Consider the following 21,452-nt stretch of genomic DNA (forward strand, 5'->3'; position numbering starts at 1 on the left):
ATCAATTCCCCCTGTCTCCCTCAACTGTTTCTCTTTGTTTCTGTCCACCCACTGTCTGCTTATCCAGCCCTCCAATCTCTCTCTTTGTTCTCCAAATCTATTTCTCTCTGTCTGCCCAATCTCTTTTGCTCTGTGTATTCCTCCCCAGTGTGTGCCTATTTGGCTGTCCAATCTGCCACTGTCCTCCCATCTGTTTCCCTATACCTGAATTTTCTATTTCTCTGTCCCCTTAATCTGTCTCTCACCTTGTCTGCCCAATCTTTCTTTTTGCTTGTTCCACCAATTTCTCTTTCTTTCTCTACCCCCTTAGCATGTGTCTCCCTGACCCTCAAATTTCTCTCCATGTCCTCTCTCAATATCTCTTTCTGTCTGCCCAATCTCTCCCTCTTTGTCAGACCAAAACCTCTTTCTTTTGGTCCCCCATTGCGTGTCTCTGTAGTCCTCTAATATCTCTGTTCCCATTCTCTCTGTCTGTCTCCCACTCTTTAGCCCCCCAGTGAGTATTTCTATTTGCCACAAAATCCTTTTGAATCCTCAATCTGCCCACCAATGTTTGTTGCTCCAGCGATCTAATGTGTTTGTGGCCCTGAAATCTACCTCTGCTCCTGTAGTGGGGCCAGAGAGCATTCTGGTAGCAATGACCCTCACCCTGCACCTGATAATGGTAATGAATAAATGCAGGGTTGGTACCGATGTTAGTGTGCCCTATCGCACTACAAAAGACTTTCTTGAAGAAAGGCTGCTAGGCAGCACAAGTGACTTTTTTTTATTCTTTCATGGGATATGGGCATCACTGAAAAAGCCAGCATTTGTTGCCTAACCCTAATTCCCCATGACAACAGAGTGGCTTGCCAAGCCATTTCAGAGGGCAGTTAAGAGTCAACCACATTGCTATGGGTCTGGAGTTATATGTCGGCTAGACCAGGTAAGGACAGCAGATTTCCTTCACTAAAGGATATTAGTGAACCAGATGGGTTTTTACAACAATTGATGATTATTGAGACTGGCTTTCAATTCCAGAATTTCTATTAATCAATTGAATTCATTGAATTTAAATCCCACCAGCTACCATGGTGGAATTTGAACCCATGTCTCCAGGGCATTAGTATTGGCTTCTGGCTTACTAGTCCAGTGATGCCATCATTACTCCTACAAATGTAACAAATGGTTTGAGAACAGGCACAGATATTTGGATTGGTGGTGGAGCATGGGAGGTAGTGAGAAAAACCATAAAGGACCATCAGATCTGACCAGCAACTCTCTGAGGAGGGTGCACCAATAGCCAGTGGGATAGAGTAAGTCTAAGCTTTCAGTAGGGCAGCAGCCACTGGAAAGAGCAGAAATGTCAGGAAGTAGTGGGTGGGTGTGATATCAGTGTTGGCTGCAATGAGAGCCAGTGGAGCCAATGAATTCAACCAGCAGGTGGAGCGTCACCTAGCAGAGGTTCAGAACTAGGATCCCGAGGGAGCTGATGTGGGCAGTCAGGCCATAAGTAAGATCAGCCGAATTGGGGGATTGTGGTTAGGAAGGAGGTACAGGAAATCTGCAAAGGGGAAAATGATGAAAACGCATTATAATATGCATTCAAATGTTCCTAGTTACCTATAGCAACATAGAATCCGTAGTGTCGCTCTGTGGCAGAACCTGCAACTTCAACCAGAATTTTTCAAAAATTCTCAATATTTGTAGCAACTATTATTTAATGGTATGTGAAATTAACCCTTGTCTTAGCACCACCTACAGGTGTAACAGGTACTACAAATAAATGTTGACAGTTTTAAAATAAGTTTCCCATTGATTAAGCCTGATATGAGTTTTCAACATATTTTAAGATGAAATACTGCAACCCACTCAGTATACTTAACATATAACAGACACAATTTCTCCAACTGTGGATAAACCAAGCAGCTAAAGATCTGTAACCCTTCCAGTGCATTCCTGTTGTAGACCTAACAGAAATGCACTGGAAGGATTGTAAATTAGGTCAGGATCCAAATATGCTGGTTCTGCACCATCTCCCAGGATTTCCTGTATGGCCTGTTTAGGGCTGGGTTTCCTCTCACCCCAACAAAGCCATCAATACAGGAGAAGGTGTGACTAGGGAATCTACATCAGGAGTTCCTGCTTTCCTGACTCTGGGAGGGACCCAGCATAGATGCCTACCTGTCAAACAGTGGAAGGGTATACCACATGAGGGTCTATGCTGGGATCAGGGCCTGGATCACACAAAAAACAATCTATTTTTATTTAACAATCATTTTAAAGCATCATTATAACAAAAGGAGCTGCAGATAGTAACTATAATGTCTTTCTGGTCATGGGGGGTGGGGTGGGGGGGCAAGGCTGACAACCTCCATTGGACTATCTGGCTAGATCCCCTCAGAGTGGCATAAGTGCCTGCCATTGGTACGTAAAACAGAGGACCTCTCCATGACCCTGTGGGCTTTGACAGGATCAGCTGTCGCGGTCCCAGGTGAAGAAGCTCATGCCATGATAGCTCCACCTCATATGAATCTTCGGTGCCCAAAGGCAGGATTTTCCCTGAGGGCTTCAGGACTGCTGTCAGGCTCAAATTGGGGCAGGAGCCTGCACTGTGTGGGGAACAGTCATTCTCCTGTGTTTTGCCCCAAATTGGCTAATCAGTGGCTTGCCGTTCATGGGTTCTCGAAGCTGGAAGGCCCTTCAGCACTGAAGAGGTAGAAATTGGCCTTTTAGGTAGGTGAGAGAGAGGGCGCCCCAAGATGGAGGTGCCCTCCGCCCAACTTTTTAAAATTTAAAATAAAAATGTCCTTAGCAGCTGGGCCAAAATTGTGGAGGGTCTGCTGCCTCCAGTCAGCTGCCATGTTTCCCGATGCCTCCGTCAGTCGGCCTTAATAGGTTATTAATAGGGTTTTTTTATTCGTCCGGGGAATGTGGGCGTCGTTGGCTATGCCAGCATTTATTGCCCATCCCTAATTGCCCTTGAGAAGGTGGTGGTGAGCTGCCTTCTTGGGGTGTTGGTACACCCACAGTGCTGTTAGGAAGGGAGTTCCAGGATTTTGACCCAGCAACAGTGAAGGAACGGCGATATAGTTCCAAGTCAGGATGGTGCGTGTCTTGGAGGGGAACTTGCAGGTGCTGGTGTTCCCATACATCTGTTGCCCTTGTCCATCTAGGTGGTAGAGGTTGTGGGTTTGTAAGGTGCTGTCGAAAGAGCCTTGGTGAGTTGCTGCAGTGCATCTTGTAGATGGTACATGCTGCTACCACTGTGCATCAGTGGTAGAGGGAGTGAATGTTGAAGGTGGTGGATGGGGTCAATTGGTGGGTAGCCCTGCTGCCATCCCCCCATATCAACACCGGGAAAATGGCCCGGGGACGGGATGGAGCTGGGGACCAACCACACTGGTCAGTGGTGCAAAATTCAATGCCTATCCACCTCCATATCTGCTGCCATCAGGGCCTAACAATTCAGCCCTAAGTCACTTCCACTAATAGACAATTCCATTCACAATAAACATCTTCATACTGATTTTGGAATGTATCCCAATTTGAGTTATATGTTGGCTGTTGCCTCACAAATCTATTCAGTGCTAAACTATTCGACTATTCATACCTTTCTACCAGTTTTCTAAATTATTTAACTGTATGAATGAATTTAATCACAGCTCAACTAGAATTCTAATAAGGTCACACAACTCAATGCTTATCATGCAATTACGTTTGATGGCAAAGAACCTTTAGACAATGCTATCATTACACTTAGCTGTATAGCCAATATATTTATAAATAATTCCTCTAGAATAAAACATCAATATTTATAGTTAAAAAAAATAATTATTGAGATGTGGGAATTGCTGCAAGTCTAGCATTGATCGCCCATTCTCATTGCATACAGACACTACAGAATCTCTACTTTACACCTGTAGAGAGAAGCATTTTCCAAATCATTATAAAGAGACTTTAAAACAAGGTGGAAGCTTTTACAATATTGCAATGCCACATGAATGTCCAACCAAACAATTAAGTAGCAAAAAGCTGCTACTTTTGTGAGGAAGTCTATAACTAATCTGAAAACAGGTGATTGCTGCTTCACGCCAAGTTACATTGTGCATAAATTACACAGTCATAAAGATTAAGAGATGGGACTTGTACTCTAGTGTGACGTGTATAAGGATTTAGTCAAATCAAGTCCTCCTAAATGTGAAAGAGGACTTAGTACGAAACATCTTGGCACATATGACAGACATTTCTTTTTACAAAAGGATTAAACAAATGAATGACTATCCTTTGCAATTGGAAAACAGACTTACCCTACATGTGTGACAACTTGCAATATAGCACTAAGAATTAAAAGTCCTTCAACTGATATTCTGCTAGAAAAAGAGGGTGCAAAATTGAAATCTGAAGCAGGGACTGTACTAGTAAGTATCATAGTAATATAGGATGGATTAAGTGCAAGCTGGAAAAGAAGCAAGTTTGAGGAGTATTTCAGAAATTAGACCTCTTTTAGAGAGAACCCACGAGAAAACACGCTTATCTGAGCAAAGTGGATTAATTTATTTTTACCAGCAGATGCTCTGTGAGAAAGGCATAATGACTGAAAAATTGTGTACTTATTTTTTGATGTGCACCCATATCAATTTGTTATTGGATACAGTGCTTTCTGACATATCAGGTGATCAATTTGATCATTAGTATTAATATATTAGATCAACATAAACATGCTACTAACAGGTTCCTTGTTCATATTATGTTTATCTTTAGTCTGGTGTATATGAATCTCATAATATATTCAAATAGATTTCAGAAGGCTGATAGTTAAATGTTGTGCACAATAAGGACATCACTTAATGCTGTTGCATACCATTGAGTGAGCCAGTGAAGTGGCAATTAAACACAGCTGTTTCATTTGCACCCTCCTTGTTATACTTCCCTTACTAATGGCTTCAAATAAAATTCAGAGTGTCGCTGTGCAGGTAAGGCACCTGTGCCTGTGTAGTTATTCTCTGTGTTTGGATGGAAATGGAGCACAGAGTCTGTGTGGCTTACCCATTCCAGCAGCATACACATCAATCTTGTTATACGTCTACCAGCTCTGGGGTAGCAACTTTCGGAGAATAGGGTGAAACTGGTGCTAGTAAGGAAATTGAAGAGACACCATTGCATTGTATAGGCTCCAGCTGACACAATATGAAAATACACTCAGACCCTTGGCTTTGTAAGGGACAGAAACTTTTAAATCATTGAAAATTAATCATTGAAAATGTATTAACCAATAATACAATGTTGCTGGAATTCTGCATTACTTAAGCATATAGCTTCACTGCAGCTACTTAAAATTGGCAGAATAGAAACAGAAAAGTATTAACATTTTCTATGATCAAGATTTTGTAGTGATTATTAAATATCTCACCTTAAATTAACAGCACTTGGAGCACTTGGTGTTCTGTCCACATTATGCTCTGTTTGAGCTGTATGTGGTGCTGAGAGGGACCCTATTTGGGGCTGATTAACAATAAAGATGAAGTCAAGTTCCTTGCAGTCAAAGAGCACTTTAACTTAAAGTTTCCTGGAGAAAAGCTTTTACCTACCAATGGAAAATATGGAGAAATATTTTGTCCTTGAAAATCAAACCCAACAGAATCTCTGACCTACGCAAAAATATAGATGTTACAAATTAAGATAACAACATAATTAACAAGGAAATAATTTTCTATTTTTGTACTAATCTTACCTACCTCCACCAGTTATGACTGGAAACCTAGTGGTGAAAGAAATAAAAACTGAAAATGCTGGAAATACTCAGCAGGTCAGGCAGCATCTTTGGAGAGAAAAACAGAGTTAATGGGCTGAGTTTTATGAGGCCGCCAACGTGGGGGTCTTGGCGGGGGGGCCCAGAAGATTCTTCCAGGAGAGACCTGTCATGGCCTCCAACGCCAAGAAGGCCCCGCCGCATTTTACTGGCGGCAGCGAGGCCTCGGTGCGGCCGCCCCTGCCACTTGGCGGTGGGGCCTTCATTTAAATATTAAAATTAATGAATAAACATGCAAATCAACTAACCTTGTCCCGGCAGCCGTCGCACGCAACATTATGGCCAGAAGTCCCGTACCGTCAGAACTCCATTCAGAGTTCCGAGGCGTGATACTGGTGAAAAGGGGGGAGCAGTGCAATCTTCAGGTCGGGAGGGGTGTGGTAGCGGGGAAAATCGCTCCGATTGGTTGTGGGCATGGTGGGAATGGGTTGAGGATCAAATATTCTGAAGCTGGAGGAGGTTAAAGGTCGTTATTTGAAAAGTTAGTTTTCCCGGGGTATATGTAATTTTATTTATTGTGAACTCATTGGGGTGGGGGGGGGGGTTGGGGGTTGGTGGGAGAGGGGATGCAAAGTTTGAATAAAATTTTATTTCAAATAGAAGTGCGGCAGGACCTTTAAACATTTAAATTTACATGAAGGGCTTGAAGCCCTTTAAAATTGGCACCAGCGCCTGCGCAGTGGTGCCAGACGCCATTGCCGGGGACGTTGCGGCCGCCCCCTCTACATCATAGGGGGTGGGCCTTCTGTCCCCTCCATTTAAATGTGCCCCCGCGTGAACTATCATGGGGGATCAGCGACAGCGCATCCACACCTGAAGACCACCGACATCAGAGTCTGCTGATGCAATTTGCAGCGTGCTCATAAATTTCAGCCCAATGTTTCAGGTCTGTGACCTTTCATTAAGCTAGTGGTGAGAGCTCAGATTTGCAGAAAGGCCCAAATAAGGAAATCATAAAGTAGAATCATAGAAAGTTTAAGGAACAGAAAGAGGCCACTTGGCCCATCTTGTCTGTGCCGACCGAAAAACGATCCACCTATTTTAATCCCACCTTCCAGCATTGGTCCGTAGCCCTACAGATTACGGCACTTGAGGTGCATATCCAGAATCCTTTTGAATGAGTTGAGGGTTTCTGCCACAACTAACCTTTCTGGCAGTGAGTTCAGACCGCCACCACCCTCTAATTTTTCTACCAATCAATTTAAATCTATGCCCCCTAGTCAGTGACTTCTCTGCAAAGGTAAATAGGCCCTTCACCTCCACACTATCCAGGCCCCTCAAAATTTGATACATTTCAATCAGATCTCCCCTCAGCCTTCTCTGATCCAAGGAGAACAACCCCAGCCTATCCAATCTTTCCTCAAAGCTGCATTTTCCCAGTCTTGGCAACATCTTCGTAAATCTCCTTTGTACCCTCTCTAGTGCAATGACATCCTTTCTGTCATGACTGAACTGTGCACAGTACTCAAGTTGTGGCCTAACCAATGAGTTATACAGTTCCAGCATAACTAGGGTGGTACAGTGGTGCAGTGGCTAGCACGACAGCCTCACAGCTCCAGCAACCTGTGTTCAGTTCTGGGTACTGCCTGTGTGGAGTTTGCAAGTTCTCCCTGTGACCGTGTGGGCTTCTGCCAGGTGCTCCAGTTTCCTCCCACAGCCAAAGGCTTCCAGGTTGATAGGTAAATTGGCCCTAGTGTAGGTAGGTGGTAGGAGAATTGAGGGAAGGTGGGGATGTGGTAGGGAATACGAGATTAATGTAGGATTAGTATAAATGGGTGTTTGATGGTCAGCACAGACTCGGTGGGCTGAGGGGCCTGTTTCAGTGCTGTATCTCTCTATGACTCTAGAACCTCCCTGCTCTTATATTCTATACCTCAGCTAATAAAGGAAAGGATTCCATATACCTTCTTAACCACCTGTCCTGCTACCTTCAGGGATCTGTGGAAATTCACTCCAAGATCCCTCACTTTCTCTACACTTCTCAGTATTTTTCCATTAATCATGTATTCCTTTGCCTTGTTTGACCTCCCCAAATGCATCACCTCCCACTTCTCCAGGTTGAATTCCATTTGTCACTTTTCTGCCCATCTGACCAGACCATCAATATCTTCCTGCAGCCTATAGCTATCCTCCTTGCTATCTACCACATGGCCAATCTTTGTGTCGTCTGCAATCCTCTTGATCATGCCCCCTACATTTACATCCAAAGCGTTAATAAACACCACAAAAAGCAGGGGACCCTACGGAATGCCACTGGAAACAGCCCTCCAGTCGCAAAAACCTGTCAACAATTACCCTTTGTTTCCTGCCACTGAGCCAATTTTGTATCCACCTTGCTGCATTTCCCTGGTTCCCAAGGGATTTTATTTTTAAATCAATCTGTCGTGTGGGACGTTGTAAGAAGTGTTGCTAAAATCCATGTAGACCACATCAATTGCACTACCCTCATCTATCTTCCTTGATACTTCTTCAAAAAATTCTATCAAGTTGGTCAGACAAGATCTTCCCTTAACAAATCCATGCTGACTATCCTTGATTAACCTGTGCCTTTCTAAGTGACAGTTTATCCTGTCTCTCAGAATAGATTCCAATAATTTTCCCAATACTGAGGTTAGACTGACTGGCCTGTAACTATTCGGTCTATCCTTCGCTTCCTTTTTAAACAGAGGTACAACGTTAGCAGTTTTCCAATCCTCAGGCACCATACCTGTATCCAGTGAGGACTGGAAAATGATGGTCAGACCTTCCGCTATTTCCTCTCTTGTTTCTTTTAACAGCCTGGGGTACATTTCATCTGGCCCTGGAGATTTATCAACTTTCAAGGATGTTAATCCCATTAATACTTCCTCTCTCCCTATGTTTATCACATCCAATACTTCACATTCCTCCTCCTTAACTACAATATCTGCATCATCCCCCTCTTTTGTGAAGACAGATTCAAAGTATTTATTAAGAACTATACCAACATCTTCCACGCCTGCACATAGGTTACCTTTTTGGTCTTTTATGGACCCTACTCTCTGTAATTATAATAATTATAATCTATAATCACTGGGAGCAAAACTGAAGGAAGAGTTTGTTGTGACAAAGTCCTATCCCTCCTTGAGGCAACTTTGACAGTATTCCTGCCACTTCCAAGAGCCAGCCTTTTTCCAGGGTGGGATTGGGAAACAGTAGCAACATATGCAAACAGAAGGGAAATCTGCCAGAGACCAGGGCTTCATCCCTACCAGTATCATTTGCATGTAGAGGGTGAAGAAGCAGTGGCCAGAGGCATTCCTAGTGGATTTGGGGTGGGGGGTGGGGGAGGTGGGTGGGATGGTGGGAGGAAGGGAATGCAGATTAGAATTCTCTGCCACTATCCAGTCCAACCTCAGGAGGGATCACAGAGAACTATTCAGCCTAACGTGTTCTGGAAGTGCTCAGAAAAATGGCACTTATATCTGATGTAGTGTTTGCCTTTCTAGTTATGCTAGACTGAGAGATTGTGGAAGTCACCAGACAGCAAGCATGTCTGGTTTTTGTTTAGTAATTAAAATTGGTTCATTTTAAACCCTTGACAGGCGTAATATATTTCTGTGGAGAGAACGTTCTGATGAAAGGTCACCGACTTGAAACGTTGGGCTGAATTTTACCAGGCCTTTGGCGACGGGCTGGGAGGCGGGCAGGCTGACAAAATGGCGTGGGATTGTCTGTCGTCATCCCGCTGCCATGCCATTTTGCCTGTGGTGGGAAAGATGGCAGATGGCCTGCCGCCTGGTGCCCAACTGAGCCACTTAAATGGCCAATTAAGGGCCTCTTCCCACCTCTGCTGGCATTTTACCTGGTGACCATTCAGTGGGCTCCAGGGTGGGGGCTCCTTTTTGGGCACTCTTTGGCCCAGGGTCCCATGGAATGGCACCGCCTGCCCTCAGGGATGCACCGGGGCCTTCCTGATTGTTCCCAGCACCTCCAGACCCCATTTACCTGATTTTGTGGATGCCAGTCATCGATGTGCCCTCATACTCCATGTGCAGCCCCAGCAGTGGCCATTGCTTGCAATGGCGCTGCTTAGGCTCTGATTGATCCGGGAGCTCTTAGGGATGGACCGCTGTCTGAATAGGAACGGCAGCCGCAGCGGCAGCCACTTAATTGGCTGCTGCCGGTAAAATGTGGCCCCAGGCCCCGCTTCATGCCAAAGTTGGGTCGTCCCCAGCTTTTGGCCCCGGAAGCAGGACTCCTGTCGCCTACGTAAAATTCAGCCCCTTAACTCTGTTTCTCTCTTCACAGAAACTGTCAGACATGTTGAGTATTTCCAGCAGTTCTTGTTTTTGTTTCAGATTTTAAGCATCCACAGTATTTTACTTCGGTGTCAATTTTTTTTCTGTTTGTTTAAGGTGATTGAAACTTAAAAGAAGAATCCTTGTAATAATGTGCATCACTTAAATTGGCTAAAATGGTATGGTAAAAGGGAGAAGGAAATTTACTTTGTGGAAATCAAATACATAAAAGATGGTGGCCCCAAAATTCCTGGACTGGGAGAAGGTGTATGTCAGCAATTACACCTTTGCAGGGCTAAGAATTTCTGATGGGATGGGTTTTGCTGGCATGAAGCTCCCTGGCATGTATAGTGTTCAGTGTCAGGGTGGGCTGAGGAAGTACCAGCCCTCCCAGTAGCAGCTCCATGGAAATGACAGAATTAGAATGAGACAATGCGACCAGTCCTAAATTCTGTGACTTTCAACTTCACGTTAACCTTGCAAGAATCTTGCACCACTATTTTAAAAAGTACAACTTGCTAGGACCCATTCATCAAATTGGAAGTGCTTGGTTAAAAGGGCACTGCTGAGCTGAAGTTGCTTGTAGAGACTTCTGACCATATCTTGGTCAGAACCTAACGGGTATGGGGAAAAAAAAGACTCTATACTTAGGAGATCTTTCCCTATATTCTGCATTACACTTGGAAACAATTATATTTCAAGACAATTACTGAGATAGATTCTGATGGATGCACAATGACCTTCCCAATGAGAACTCCAGGTTACCTGATCTATGTGCTGAAGGAAGAAGAGCAGCAGGAAAAGTGATTAATCAGACAGAAGCGGAGGACAATTACAGTATCCCGGCACTGCCCATCCAGCAGGATGCACATATCCAGATCCAGATCCTAGACCTTTCCGAGGAGTTCTGTCTCAGGTGGCAAAGGTTCAGTTATGAAGCTTTGAAAGAGTTCAGTTGTTTCTGCAACCTGATCTGCACCCAAGGTCCACAGCTTTTATAGCTCTCATTGAAAGTTATCAACATTTATGCCATTGACTCATTCCAGGAAACCACAGGAAACTTTAGCCAAATCGGCCAATTTGCTGTACTTTAAGGCAAGTCACCAAGGCCCCCTTACTAGAGTAGCTCAATTTATACAATCTGACAGTGTGTCCCCATGAGAGTTGAGAGAACTAGCAAATATTTTAGAACTGCCAGATTCCCCATGATTGTGGAAGCTATTGGTTGCCCCTTGTGACATTACATGCTTGATCGGTAACTTCCATATTTATATGAAAAATAAACGCTCCTAAAGCAGCAGGTCATTGCTGATGACAGGCACAACTTCTTTCATGTGAATTTATGACATACTGGGAGCTGGAAATATGCTTTTATACATCATTAGTCCAGTGCCTCAGCTCTATTTCGACAGCAGAAGGGATAGCATGGCAGCTAGGTGACAAGGGGTACATGCTGCCCCTCTGGCCCATGGTAACACTTGGTAGGACCACCACAGTTGCAGAAGAACACTACAGTTAAACACACATAAAGCAATGATAAGAATTGAGCAAGCCATTGGGATGTTTAAAGGAAAGTTCCGATGTTTGCCTCGATCTTTGTAGTATATGCCTAACGTCATCTCGCACATTGTGGCAGTACATTTTGTACTTCACAACCAGGAAAGAACTGATGGTAGATGTCCCAGAAGCTGCAGCAAACCTGATAATGACGCTGCTAATACTGTAGACCTGGCCTACAAAGAACAGGAAGCAGATGCAGTTGCAAGACCTGCAAGACACCTGAGAGACCAACTTATTTGACACACTTTCACAGATGAATCTAGATCAATGATCTGCTTCCTTTCTCCAAATTCTCTATGGTCTAAGTGAAATTCTTGGTCCTCACAGCGAGCCATCATATCCCAATCCTGAGCATTAACAGCAGCATATTACCTGTTCCTCCTTGTCATATGAACTAAACACCAAGCCGTCCTTATAACAAAATATTCCAGTGATTTATTACAACTAGTTACAAAAAACTACTTGATTTTGTCACCATGCCTTTGTGACTATCTAAATTTTTCTCTGCCCTATTCTAACACCTATTCTATATGGCACCTGAGGGCATGGAGTTTGAGGTGGTTGCTGCAAGATGTAGACAGTTGCTGCAAAAACTTCTTGTGATCAAGGTGGCCTTCTCTAAGAGCCTTCCATTCCTGGGATGGACATGGGAGAGGCTAACCCTTTGTCGAGGGCTCCTTGGCAGCCTGGTCACAAACAAAAGAGGGGAGCTGAGGGAGTGCTCCTTTGTGCTGCTGCTGTTATGAAGAGAAGTCGCCTCTGAGGTATACACACCAGTTCTCCACTGGTACTGTGAATAGGATTCTGCTCTGATCGGTGCGATAATGGTGCTCATAGAATTCGAAAGATCCTTAAATCACAAAGATAGAGTCAAACAAATAGTTGCTCTGAATTACTGTCATCAAGCACCTAACTATTATAATCCTATTTTCCAGCACTTGGCCCGTAGCCTTGTATGCTATGGCATTTCAAGTGCTCATCTAAATACTTCTTAAATGTTGTGAGGGTTCCTGCCTCTACCACCTCTTCAGGCAGTGCGTTCCAGATTCCAACCATCCTCTGGGTGAAAACATATTTCCTCAAAACTCCTGCCCCTTACCTTAAATCTATGCCCCCTGCTTATTGACCCCTCTGCTAAGGGAAAAAATTTCTTCCTATCTAACCTATCAATGCCCCTCATAACTTTGTATACCTCAATCATATCTCCCCTCAGCCTTCTCTGCTCTAAGGAAAACAACCCTAGCCTTTTCAGTCTCTCTTTATAGCTGAAATGCTCCAGCCCAGACAACATCCTGGTGAATCTCCTCTGCACCCTCTCCAGTGCAATCACAACCTTCCTGTACTGTAAGCTTTGCAATCTGGTTGACAGTGACCACTCCAGAAAGTTCCAAAGACCTGAAATCCTTCATTTAATGTCTCCATTTGAACGTGCCTGGATTTCTAATAGAGAGGGGCAGGTTTTCAGATGATCCTGCAGCTGTCACTATTTCCAGGCAGCCCTGCAATGAGTTAGCACACAAAAAGTTAGAAAAGTCCACTGCTATCCCAGCCATTTGCTGCACATTTTGAGAAAGGTGACAGAGAACCTACATATGCACCCAATGCTCTGCTAGCATTCTGTTCTTCACAGCAAGATCATTGAGATTATCTTTTATTTCCTTTGCCGTGAGGGACTGAAATGTCTTTAGCCTTGGCTACATCATGCTCCAATCCGCATATGCATCCTAGGGTTTCCTTGTGTTCTGTATCTCACCACATGTTAATTCCTCATCACAGTATCACAGCGCCGAGCCACCCTCACCATATTACGTGGGGAGAGGCAGGACATTCGGCGCAGTGACAGACATTTTTACAGCTGTGCAGCAGGTGCTGGGGCCCTATTTTCAGCGTCCCAGCACCTGCTTCCTGACAACTGTCAAAGAATACTTACCTGACTGCTGAAGAGTGGGGCTGTTGTCAATCTGGCAGCAAAGCAGAAAGTGCTGCAGAAACCCAGCAGGTCAGGCAGCATCTGTGAAGAGAGAAGCAGAGTTAACTTGTCCAAGTTCACAGACCTGAAAGTTAACTCTGCTTCTCTCTCCATAGATGCTGCCCGACCTGCTGAGTTACCCCAGCACTTTCCGCTTTGCTGCCACATTCTTACCCTGCTGTGTCCCAGTATCCTGTGAAGTTGCGATCCTCTTCTTCCACTCAAGTGTAACATTCCTTCTTGTAGGCGTGCTGCACCTGGGTGAATAATCTTAATTTTGCACATTCCAGGACTTGAGAATTAAATACACCATAAAAGGTATTACAGAGGTTTAAAGGGAAAACACTGACACAAATGGGAATGCAGGTGTGTCACAGCAATGTAAATACGTCTTTCACTAAACGTTCCTCACCAACATGTGTGTCCTTTTCTCTGTGTGAATGATGTGGGCCAGCATGTAGCGCCAATGTCACATCCCTTTGCATCGTTGGCCCTTCAGGAAAGCCAACGTATGCAATAACATCATTGCCTGCCACCATTACTCATGAGCGTCTCCACAGATGCAGTGACATGGACATTGGCTTAGTCAGATGCTGCCTCTAATGGTTTACACAGGGATGCTGCATATGTGTTCTGGTGCACAGCAGGTGAGCGAGGGTGATGTGTGACTTGCAGAGCTCACGTCAGTTCCTATGGAGCAGACAGTCTTCGTCTGGTAAGCCACTGCCGTACATCTCTAGCTCACTGTTAGCCCTGCGTGCAGAGCCTGGGTGCCATCTGCCCTCCCATGCGTCTTTCATGTTGTAGGTCCTCAGCATTCTCATAGTCCGAGGAGGAATCCTGTTGACGTCTCTCCTCAACATGCCAGGCCTGGCCCCTATTGGGTGCGTAGTTGTGCAGAGCAACAAAGAAAGGAGCTGGCCTTTTTGGCCAATAGTACAGGGCATCAGCCTATCCATCCAGGCACTGGAAGCGCTCTTTCAGCATGCCAATCTCCTGCTCAATGGTGGCTCTTGTAAGTCAATGGCTGGCTTTGTATCTCTCCTCTTCAGCAGTGGTGGGGTATCTCATTGGTGTCAGGAGCCACGTCTGCAAAGGATAGCCCTTATCTCCAAGAAGCCACCCCTCATCTGAGCCAGTTCAGTGAGCAGCAATGGCAGCTGGGACTGGTGCAGGTCCCAGGTGTCATGACAGCTGCCCGAGAAGCAGTCACAGATTTGCATGAAGTATCTGCGGTGATCACACACCAGCTTCACTTAAATTGGGAGGATTCCTTTAATGGTGACATCTGCAGGTGGTAGCTTGGCGGGATGCCTGATGGCCACATGAGTGCAGTCTATGAACTTTACAACCTATGGTTCTCTGGCAATGCTGCAGAAACCAATGGCCTTCTGGGCCTGGCTGTGAGAGTCCGTCCTGAAGCGGACATACTCACTGGCCCTCTGGTGCAGGGCATCGGTGACCGCCCTGATGCAGCGGTGCACTGCTGGCTGTGCGACCCCACACAGGTCTCTGGTGGGCCCCTGAAAATCTGCATTGGCATCAAGCTTCAGAACCACTGCCATTATGAGGACCAAAGGCATAGGAAGCCCATGGTCTGCAGGTCATCTTTGAGCAGGGCACAGAGATGTGTCACCACCCTCTCTACATGGGCAATCGCCTTTGACACTGGAGCTATGACATCCGATGGCATGTCGTGTGGGGCCTGTAGATGCACGGCAATCGTAATGGCGAGCTCCCCTTGGGGGCTGCTGCTCACGACTGGGGGCCTCTACGTGGATCACACCTGCCTGTTGATTTTTCCTCTGGCGCATACGGATCCTCAGGAACAGAGGATCATGCAATGTAGGATGGGCCATACCTATTTCCATGTGATAAATAAAGTTGAACCCTGCATGTATTTGAAGGTTCCTAACAGGGCAGGGATGGGTTTGACGGGTACATCAGCTGCTTTCATGGATCAACTATGTGGTGTGCCATGGCATTGCCCATCTTGGCCAACACTGAGTGGCACAGCATGACCACATCAAGATCCTACCAGCTGAATCGATTGCCCCCACCATCCATATAACCTTAATGCTCCTACCCTTTTTGGCACCCTCCCCACACACAGGGTGACTAGAGTGCCATTGCTCTTTCACAAACACAAATAAACGCAGAGCATACACTGTTTACGGAGAGAAGGTACACAGTACCTCCCTTCATACCTGTAGAGCTTTCCCTCGAGCAATCCCATAACCACTCCCTCCTCCCTTCCAGTATGCAGAGTGAGACCCCTGAATATCCCCCCTCCCTCCTCCCTTCAAGAGTGCAGAGTGAGATCCCTGAATATCCCCCCTCCCTTTAAGAATGCAGAGTGAGACCCCTGAATATCCCCCCTTCCATAATGCAGAGCGAGACTCCTGACTAACAGAACCTACCTTCGCTGTCAACAACTTCTGCCTCTGAGGACCCGCTGGCTTTTCCAATCATGAACGGGACGGCATGTGACGGCCGCCCGTTCAGCGAAAAATCTGGAGGTGTCCATGCTGAGGCAGCGGTCTGCATAATCTGCAGAGGTACCGTTTAACGTATTCTAATTGTGGTGCTGCCGCCATGCGGCGGGGGGTGGGCCGCACCGAGGTCCCCCTGCCGCTGGTAATTTGCGGTGGGCCCTTCTTGACTTCGCGGGTCAAGACGGGCCTCTCTCTGCAGAATTTTACCAGCCCCCGCGCCGCGATCCGTGGTGTCGAGGGGCCAGTAAAATTCAGCCCTGTGTGTCTGTCTTCACTGTAGAAGACACAAGTAACAGCCCAGCAATACTTGTAAATCAAGAGGTGAAAGTGAGGGAGGAACTTAAAACAAGTACAATCACCAAGCAAAGGGTACTAAGAAAACTATTGGAACCAAAGGCTGACAAGTCCCCAGGACCTCATGGGCTGCATCCTAGGGACTTAAGAGAAGTAGCTGCTGAGATAGTAGATGCATTGGTTGCAATTGTCTAAAATTCCCTAGATTCTGGAAAGGTCCCATTACATTGGAAAATAGTGAATGTAACTCCTCTATTCAAAGAAGGAGGGAGACAGAAAGTAAGAAACTACAGGCCAGTTAGCCTAACATCTGTCATAGGGAAAATGCTAGAATCCATTATTAAGGAGGTTATGGCAGAGCACTTAGAAACTCTTTATGCAATCAGGCAGAGCCAACATGGTTTTATGAAAGCGAAACCGTGTTTGACTAATTTATTAGAGTTTTTTGAGGAAGTAACAAGCAACGTGGATAAAGGGGAACCTGTAGATGTGGTGTACTTGGATTTCCAAAAGACATTTGATAAGGTGTCACATCAAAGGTTGCTACACAAAATAAGAGCTCATGGTGTAGGAGATAACATATTAGCATGGATAGAGGATTGGTTAGCTAACAGGAAGCAGAGAGTAGGGATAAATGGGACATTTTCGGGTTGGCAAGCTGCAACTAATGGAGTGCAACAGGGATCAGTGCTGGGGCCTCAACTATTTACAATCTATATCAATGACTTGGATGAAGGGACCGAATGTATGGTTGCTAAATTTGCTGATGACACAAAGATAGGTAGGAGAGTAAGTTGTGAAGAGGACATAAGGGGGAATTTTATCTTGGCGGCAGGCATCTTGGCATGGGAGAAACCAATGCCGAGATCCCCACGTTGCCTCTTTTCTGGAAGGCCCGCTGAATTTAGTGCCAACCAGGCACTTAAGTGGACAGCAGCAGGTCTTCCATAGGCTTTAGGATCCTGACACCGGAAGTGCTGCCTTTGGAGAGCTGCCAGTCAATCAGAGGCCAGCAGCTGCAGTGCCACTGTGGAGGTGGTGGCTGCTGCTGGAAGTACCTCAGGTAGGTCAGGGCAGGAGGGGTCTCGCAGGGTGGGGGATGCAGGGGAGGGGGGAGGGGTGATGGGAGCAAAAGCAAGGGTTGGCCCTCAGTGGGGCCCCCTTCCCAATGCCAGGTACTTCGTTCAGGCACTAAGTGCCTTTTAACAAGAACCCCACCCCCGAAGCCGGGAAGCAGCCCGCATGTTTTTTTCCTACCATGCTTCCTGTGGCAGGAGGGTTGCCTGCTGCATGGGTAATTGCGGCGGGAAGAAGCCCTTAATTGGGGGGTTAATTGCTCAGTTAAGGGCCTCATTTGGGAGAGGGGTGGCAAGGCCATTCACAAGCCTTCCAGCCCCAGACTAAATTTCGGCAGAGGCGGGATGGTGGCAGAAACCCTGATCCCACCACAATCCCACCCAATTTTATGCTCTCCCCGCCTCCAAACCTGCTGCGGAGGAGAATATAAAATTCCACCCAAACAGTCTGCAAAGGGATATAGATAGGTTAAGTGAGTAGGCAATAATTTGGCAGATGGAGTATAATGTGGAAAAATGTGAACTTGTCCACTTTGGCAGGAATACTAGAAAAGCACCATATTATTTAAATGGAGAAAGAATGCAGAACTCTGAGGTACAGAGGGATCTGGGTGTCCTGGTACATGAATCACAAAAAGTTAGTATGCATGTACAGCAAGTGATTAGGAGGGCAAATGGAATGTTGTTGCTTATTGCAAGGGGAATGGAATATAAAAGGAGGGAAGTTTTGCTACATTTGTACAGGGCGTTGGTGAGACCACATCTGGAATACTGCGTACAGTTTTGGTCTCCTTACTTAAGAAAGAATATAATGTATCACCCTCTAATGTCCATCCTGTCAGTGCTATCCTAACTCTTGTCTCTTTTCTCTGTGTTCTAGCTCCTTTTCAGCAGCAACACCTTTCTGAAGAAGACACTTCAAAGAAGGACAATCTTACTGAGGGTGCACTGTCACACACTTCTTCTCTTCCAAGCACCTATAAAGACATTAACCCTCCATGTGGGTTAGATATTGAGGTGCAGGAGTCTGTCGGCTGAATTTAGTGAGGCCTTTTGGAGTGGGAATGGAGGCGTGGGGGGCTGGAGAATAGCGATGGACGTGTTTGCCTGGAAATCCAATGTCATGATGTTGGTTCTGGATTTAGCCAGCGGTGGGAAAGCACCAAGGTGGCCTTGCTGCCCGACATGACAGGAGTGTAATTTGAATTGCAGAACAGTTAGTTTAAATACATTTGAATGAAATCAATCACGATTCAATGGAAAGTTTGGAATTAAGTTGATGACGGACAGCCGTCATGTGCCATCCGATTCCCAGCCATTGAAAGTTGGCAGCACCGAGGCAAGGCCTCAGTGCCACGATGGGAAAGCAGCCCTGAACCGTATTGGATAAGGGAAGGGAGGAAGCAAAGACCATTGATGGCATGGGTGGGCTTGGTCTCAAGTGGTCAGCACGGGTGGGCGTGGTCTCGGGTGGTTGGCATGGATGTCTATGCAGCTTGGTGAAAGGATTGGGTGTCTATTGTCATGATCCTGTCTTTTTTTTCTCCGGGAAATATGTGGTGTGCCATGAAGGCTGGAAAAGAGCCTTACTGCTTTCAGGCAACAAACTCGAAAGACTGAGTCAAAGAGTGCATTTTCGTTGCCTTGGACACAGCCATTCGGAGACTGCGATTGAAAGGGTGCATTCTTGTTGTCGTGGATACAGCCACTTGGACTGAGCATCAAGCGATACATTTGTTACAATTTAATTTTGAACTGGCTTATAGTGCAAACAGTCTGTTCTAACAGAGGAAACAGAGAGACAGCTGTGTGCTAGCACCTGAAAGAAGAACAGACCATTTAAACTGAAGGAAGAGAATTTAGTCTGTTTATTTATTATCTCTCAAAATTCTAAAGAAGTCAAGTCTAAACAGAGATCTCTGATAATTTAGACTGAAGGGATCCATCTCAGTGGGACAGCATTTGACTGCAGATCAAGAGGTCCCTGCTTCAAATCCAGCTCCCCCTTCTTAGGGACTGACATATGAGGACAGATTGAGTCGGTTAGAATTATATTCGCCGGAGTTCAGAACAGTGAGGGGGGATCTCATAGAAAGCTATAAAATTCTAGCAGGACTTGACAGGGTAGATGCAGGAAGGATGTTCCCGATGGTGGGGGAGTCCAAAACCAGGGGTCATAGTATAAGGATACGGGGTAAACCTTTCAGGACTGAAATGAGGAGAAATTTCTTCACCCAGAGAGTGGTGAGCCTGTGGAACTCACTCCCACAGAAAGCAGTTGAGGCTAAAACATTGAATGTTTTCAAGAAGAAATTAGATATAGCTCTTGGGTCTAAAGGGATCAAAGGGTGTGGAGCGAAAGCCAGAACAGGCTACTGAGTTGGATGATCAGCCATGATCATAATGAATGGCGGAGCAGGCTCAAAGGGCCAAATGGCCTACTCCTGCTCCTATTTTCTATGTTTCTATGTTTAGGAAGGGAAGTTAGACTGTGAGAATCTTTTATCCCTCAAAAATTCTAAAGCCAAAATGATTCATTTAAAAAGCGTTTGCAAGTTGTGAATTGTTGAAATTCATCACTGGAGAAGGAAAGCATCACTTACTGCTGGAATTAGACTACAGACTGTTCTACTGTTGAAAAATCTTTTCTCCCCATCGGACGGCTGTGAGGACTTCAAGCAACATTGGACTGTAAATTTGCAAGGACTCTCATTTTTTCTATTTTAAATGTTGTTGATGTCTTAGTTGTGTTTAAGAATCTAGTTTTTCTAATTAAACAGTCAATTTGTTGAATAAAGACACCTGGTTTGGTTAGCCTCATTCGGGGGTCAATTTGACTGGGTCTTTAATTTGGAAAGTTTAAAATGATATGTTAGGCAATCTGTGGAGGGACGGGATTGAATTAACAGTGCGTTTCTCCCACCACAATCAGAATCATATATTTTGATTGGGGGCTTTGACTGGGGTGATCGGTTGTAACACTATGCAGTTGGGTGAAAGGGTTGGATAGCCACACAGCTGGGTGAAAGGGTTGGATGGTCCTACAGCTGGGTGAAAGGGTCGAGTGGCCATACAACTAGGTGAAAGGGTTAGGTGGCCATACAGCTGGGTGAAAGAGTCGGGTGGCCATACTATCAGTTAAAGGGTTGGCTATTATTAAGTGTGGGCACTGAGGACCATCAGCACGTAAGCCAGAAGAGTAACAAAGGCAAAGACGCCAGGGTAACATTGTCTCTGCAAGGACAGCGCTCTGGAGGCCTACTGATCATCTGGCATGGGTCTCATACACCTTGTCTTTGTGGACCCCTGTTGTGTGATGCAGGACCACCGACGGAAGGAGGGCCAGGAGGCAAGAGGCAGTCTCATACTTACCTGCTTCCAGCCACCGTGCTTGCCTCTCAGAGTGAAAGCAATAAAAACTTACCTAAAAGCATTTAGTCTGTCACCTCCTCTCTGGTAGGGTTCCGTGCCTAGCACACAGATCACACATGCACTTTGGCACATCAGAGGTGCTTACCAAAAGAGGGCTGAGCTAGATTGGCAGCCTACTATGGGAGAAGGGTGCAGTCAGCATATCACAATTAAGGCATGAAGGAAAAAGCATTTTCCACAATGAATGTCAACATCGTCTCGGATCGTGTTTTTGGGATCCTTAAGGGGGAGGGGGAGCAGCCCCAAGTCGTGGTCCACATAGGCACCAACGACATAGGTAGGAAGAGAGATGGGGATTTAAGACAGAAATTCAGGGAGCTAGGGTGGAAGCTTAGAGCGAGAACAAACAGAGTTGTTATCTCTGGGTTGTTGCCCGTGCCACGTGATAGCGAAGCGAGGAATAGGGAGAGAGAGGAGTTGAACACGTGGCTGCAGGGATGGTGCAGGAGGGAGGGTTTTGGTTTCCTGGATAATTGGGGCTCTTTCTGGGGTAGGTGGGACCTCTACAAACAGGATGGTCTTCACCTGAACCAGAGGGGTACCAATATCCTGGGGGGGAGGTTTGCTAGTGCTCTT

General features: G+C 45.8%; 1 protein-coding gene across 5 annotated transcripts in view; it reads right to left on the reverse strand.

Moving 5' to 3' along the window:
• Window positions 1-21,452, reverse strand: part of c2h10orf67 (chromosome 2 C10orf67 homolog) — a 479,419-nt gene that overhangs the window by 21,288 nt on the left and 436,679 nt on the right. For 4 of the 5 annotated variants that reach the window (XM_068051701.1, XM_068051710.1, XM_068051691.1 and 1 more), the window contains 2 exons: window positions 5,571-5,630; window positions 5,393-5,484 (listed from right to left, as the gene is read on the reverse strand). The exons of the other annotated variant lie outside the window; for it this stretch is intronic. In XM_068051701.1, coding sequence (XP_067907802.1) covers window positions 5,393-5,484; window positions 5,571-5,630 — 152 coding nt within the window. The remainder of the gene's footprint in view (window positions 1-5,392; window positions 5,485-5,570; window positions 5,631-21,452) is intronic. 5 annotated transcript variants of the gene reach the window in all.

Source organism: Heterodontus francisci, chromosome 2 (assembly GCF_036365525.1).
Source record: "Heterodontus francisci isolate sHetFra1 chromosome 2, sHetFra1.hap1, whole genome shotgun sequence".
Taxonomy (NCBI): domain Eukaryota; kingdom Metazoa; phylum Chordata; class Chondrichthyes; order Heterodontiformes; family Heterodontidae; genus Heterodontus; species Heterodontus francisci.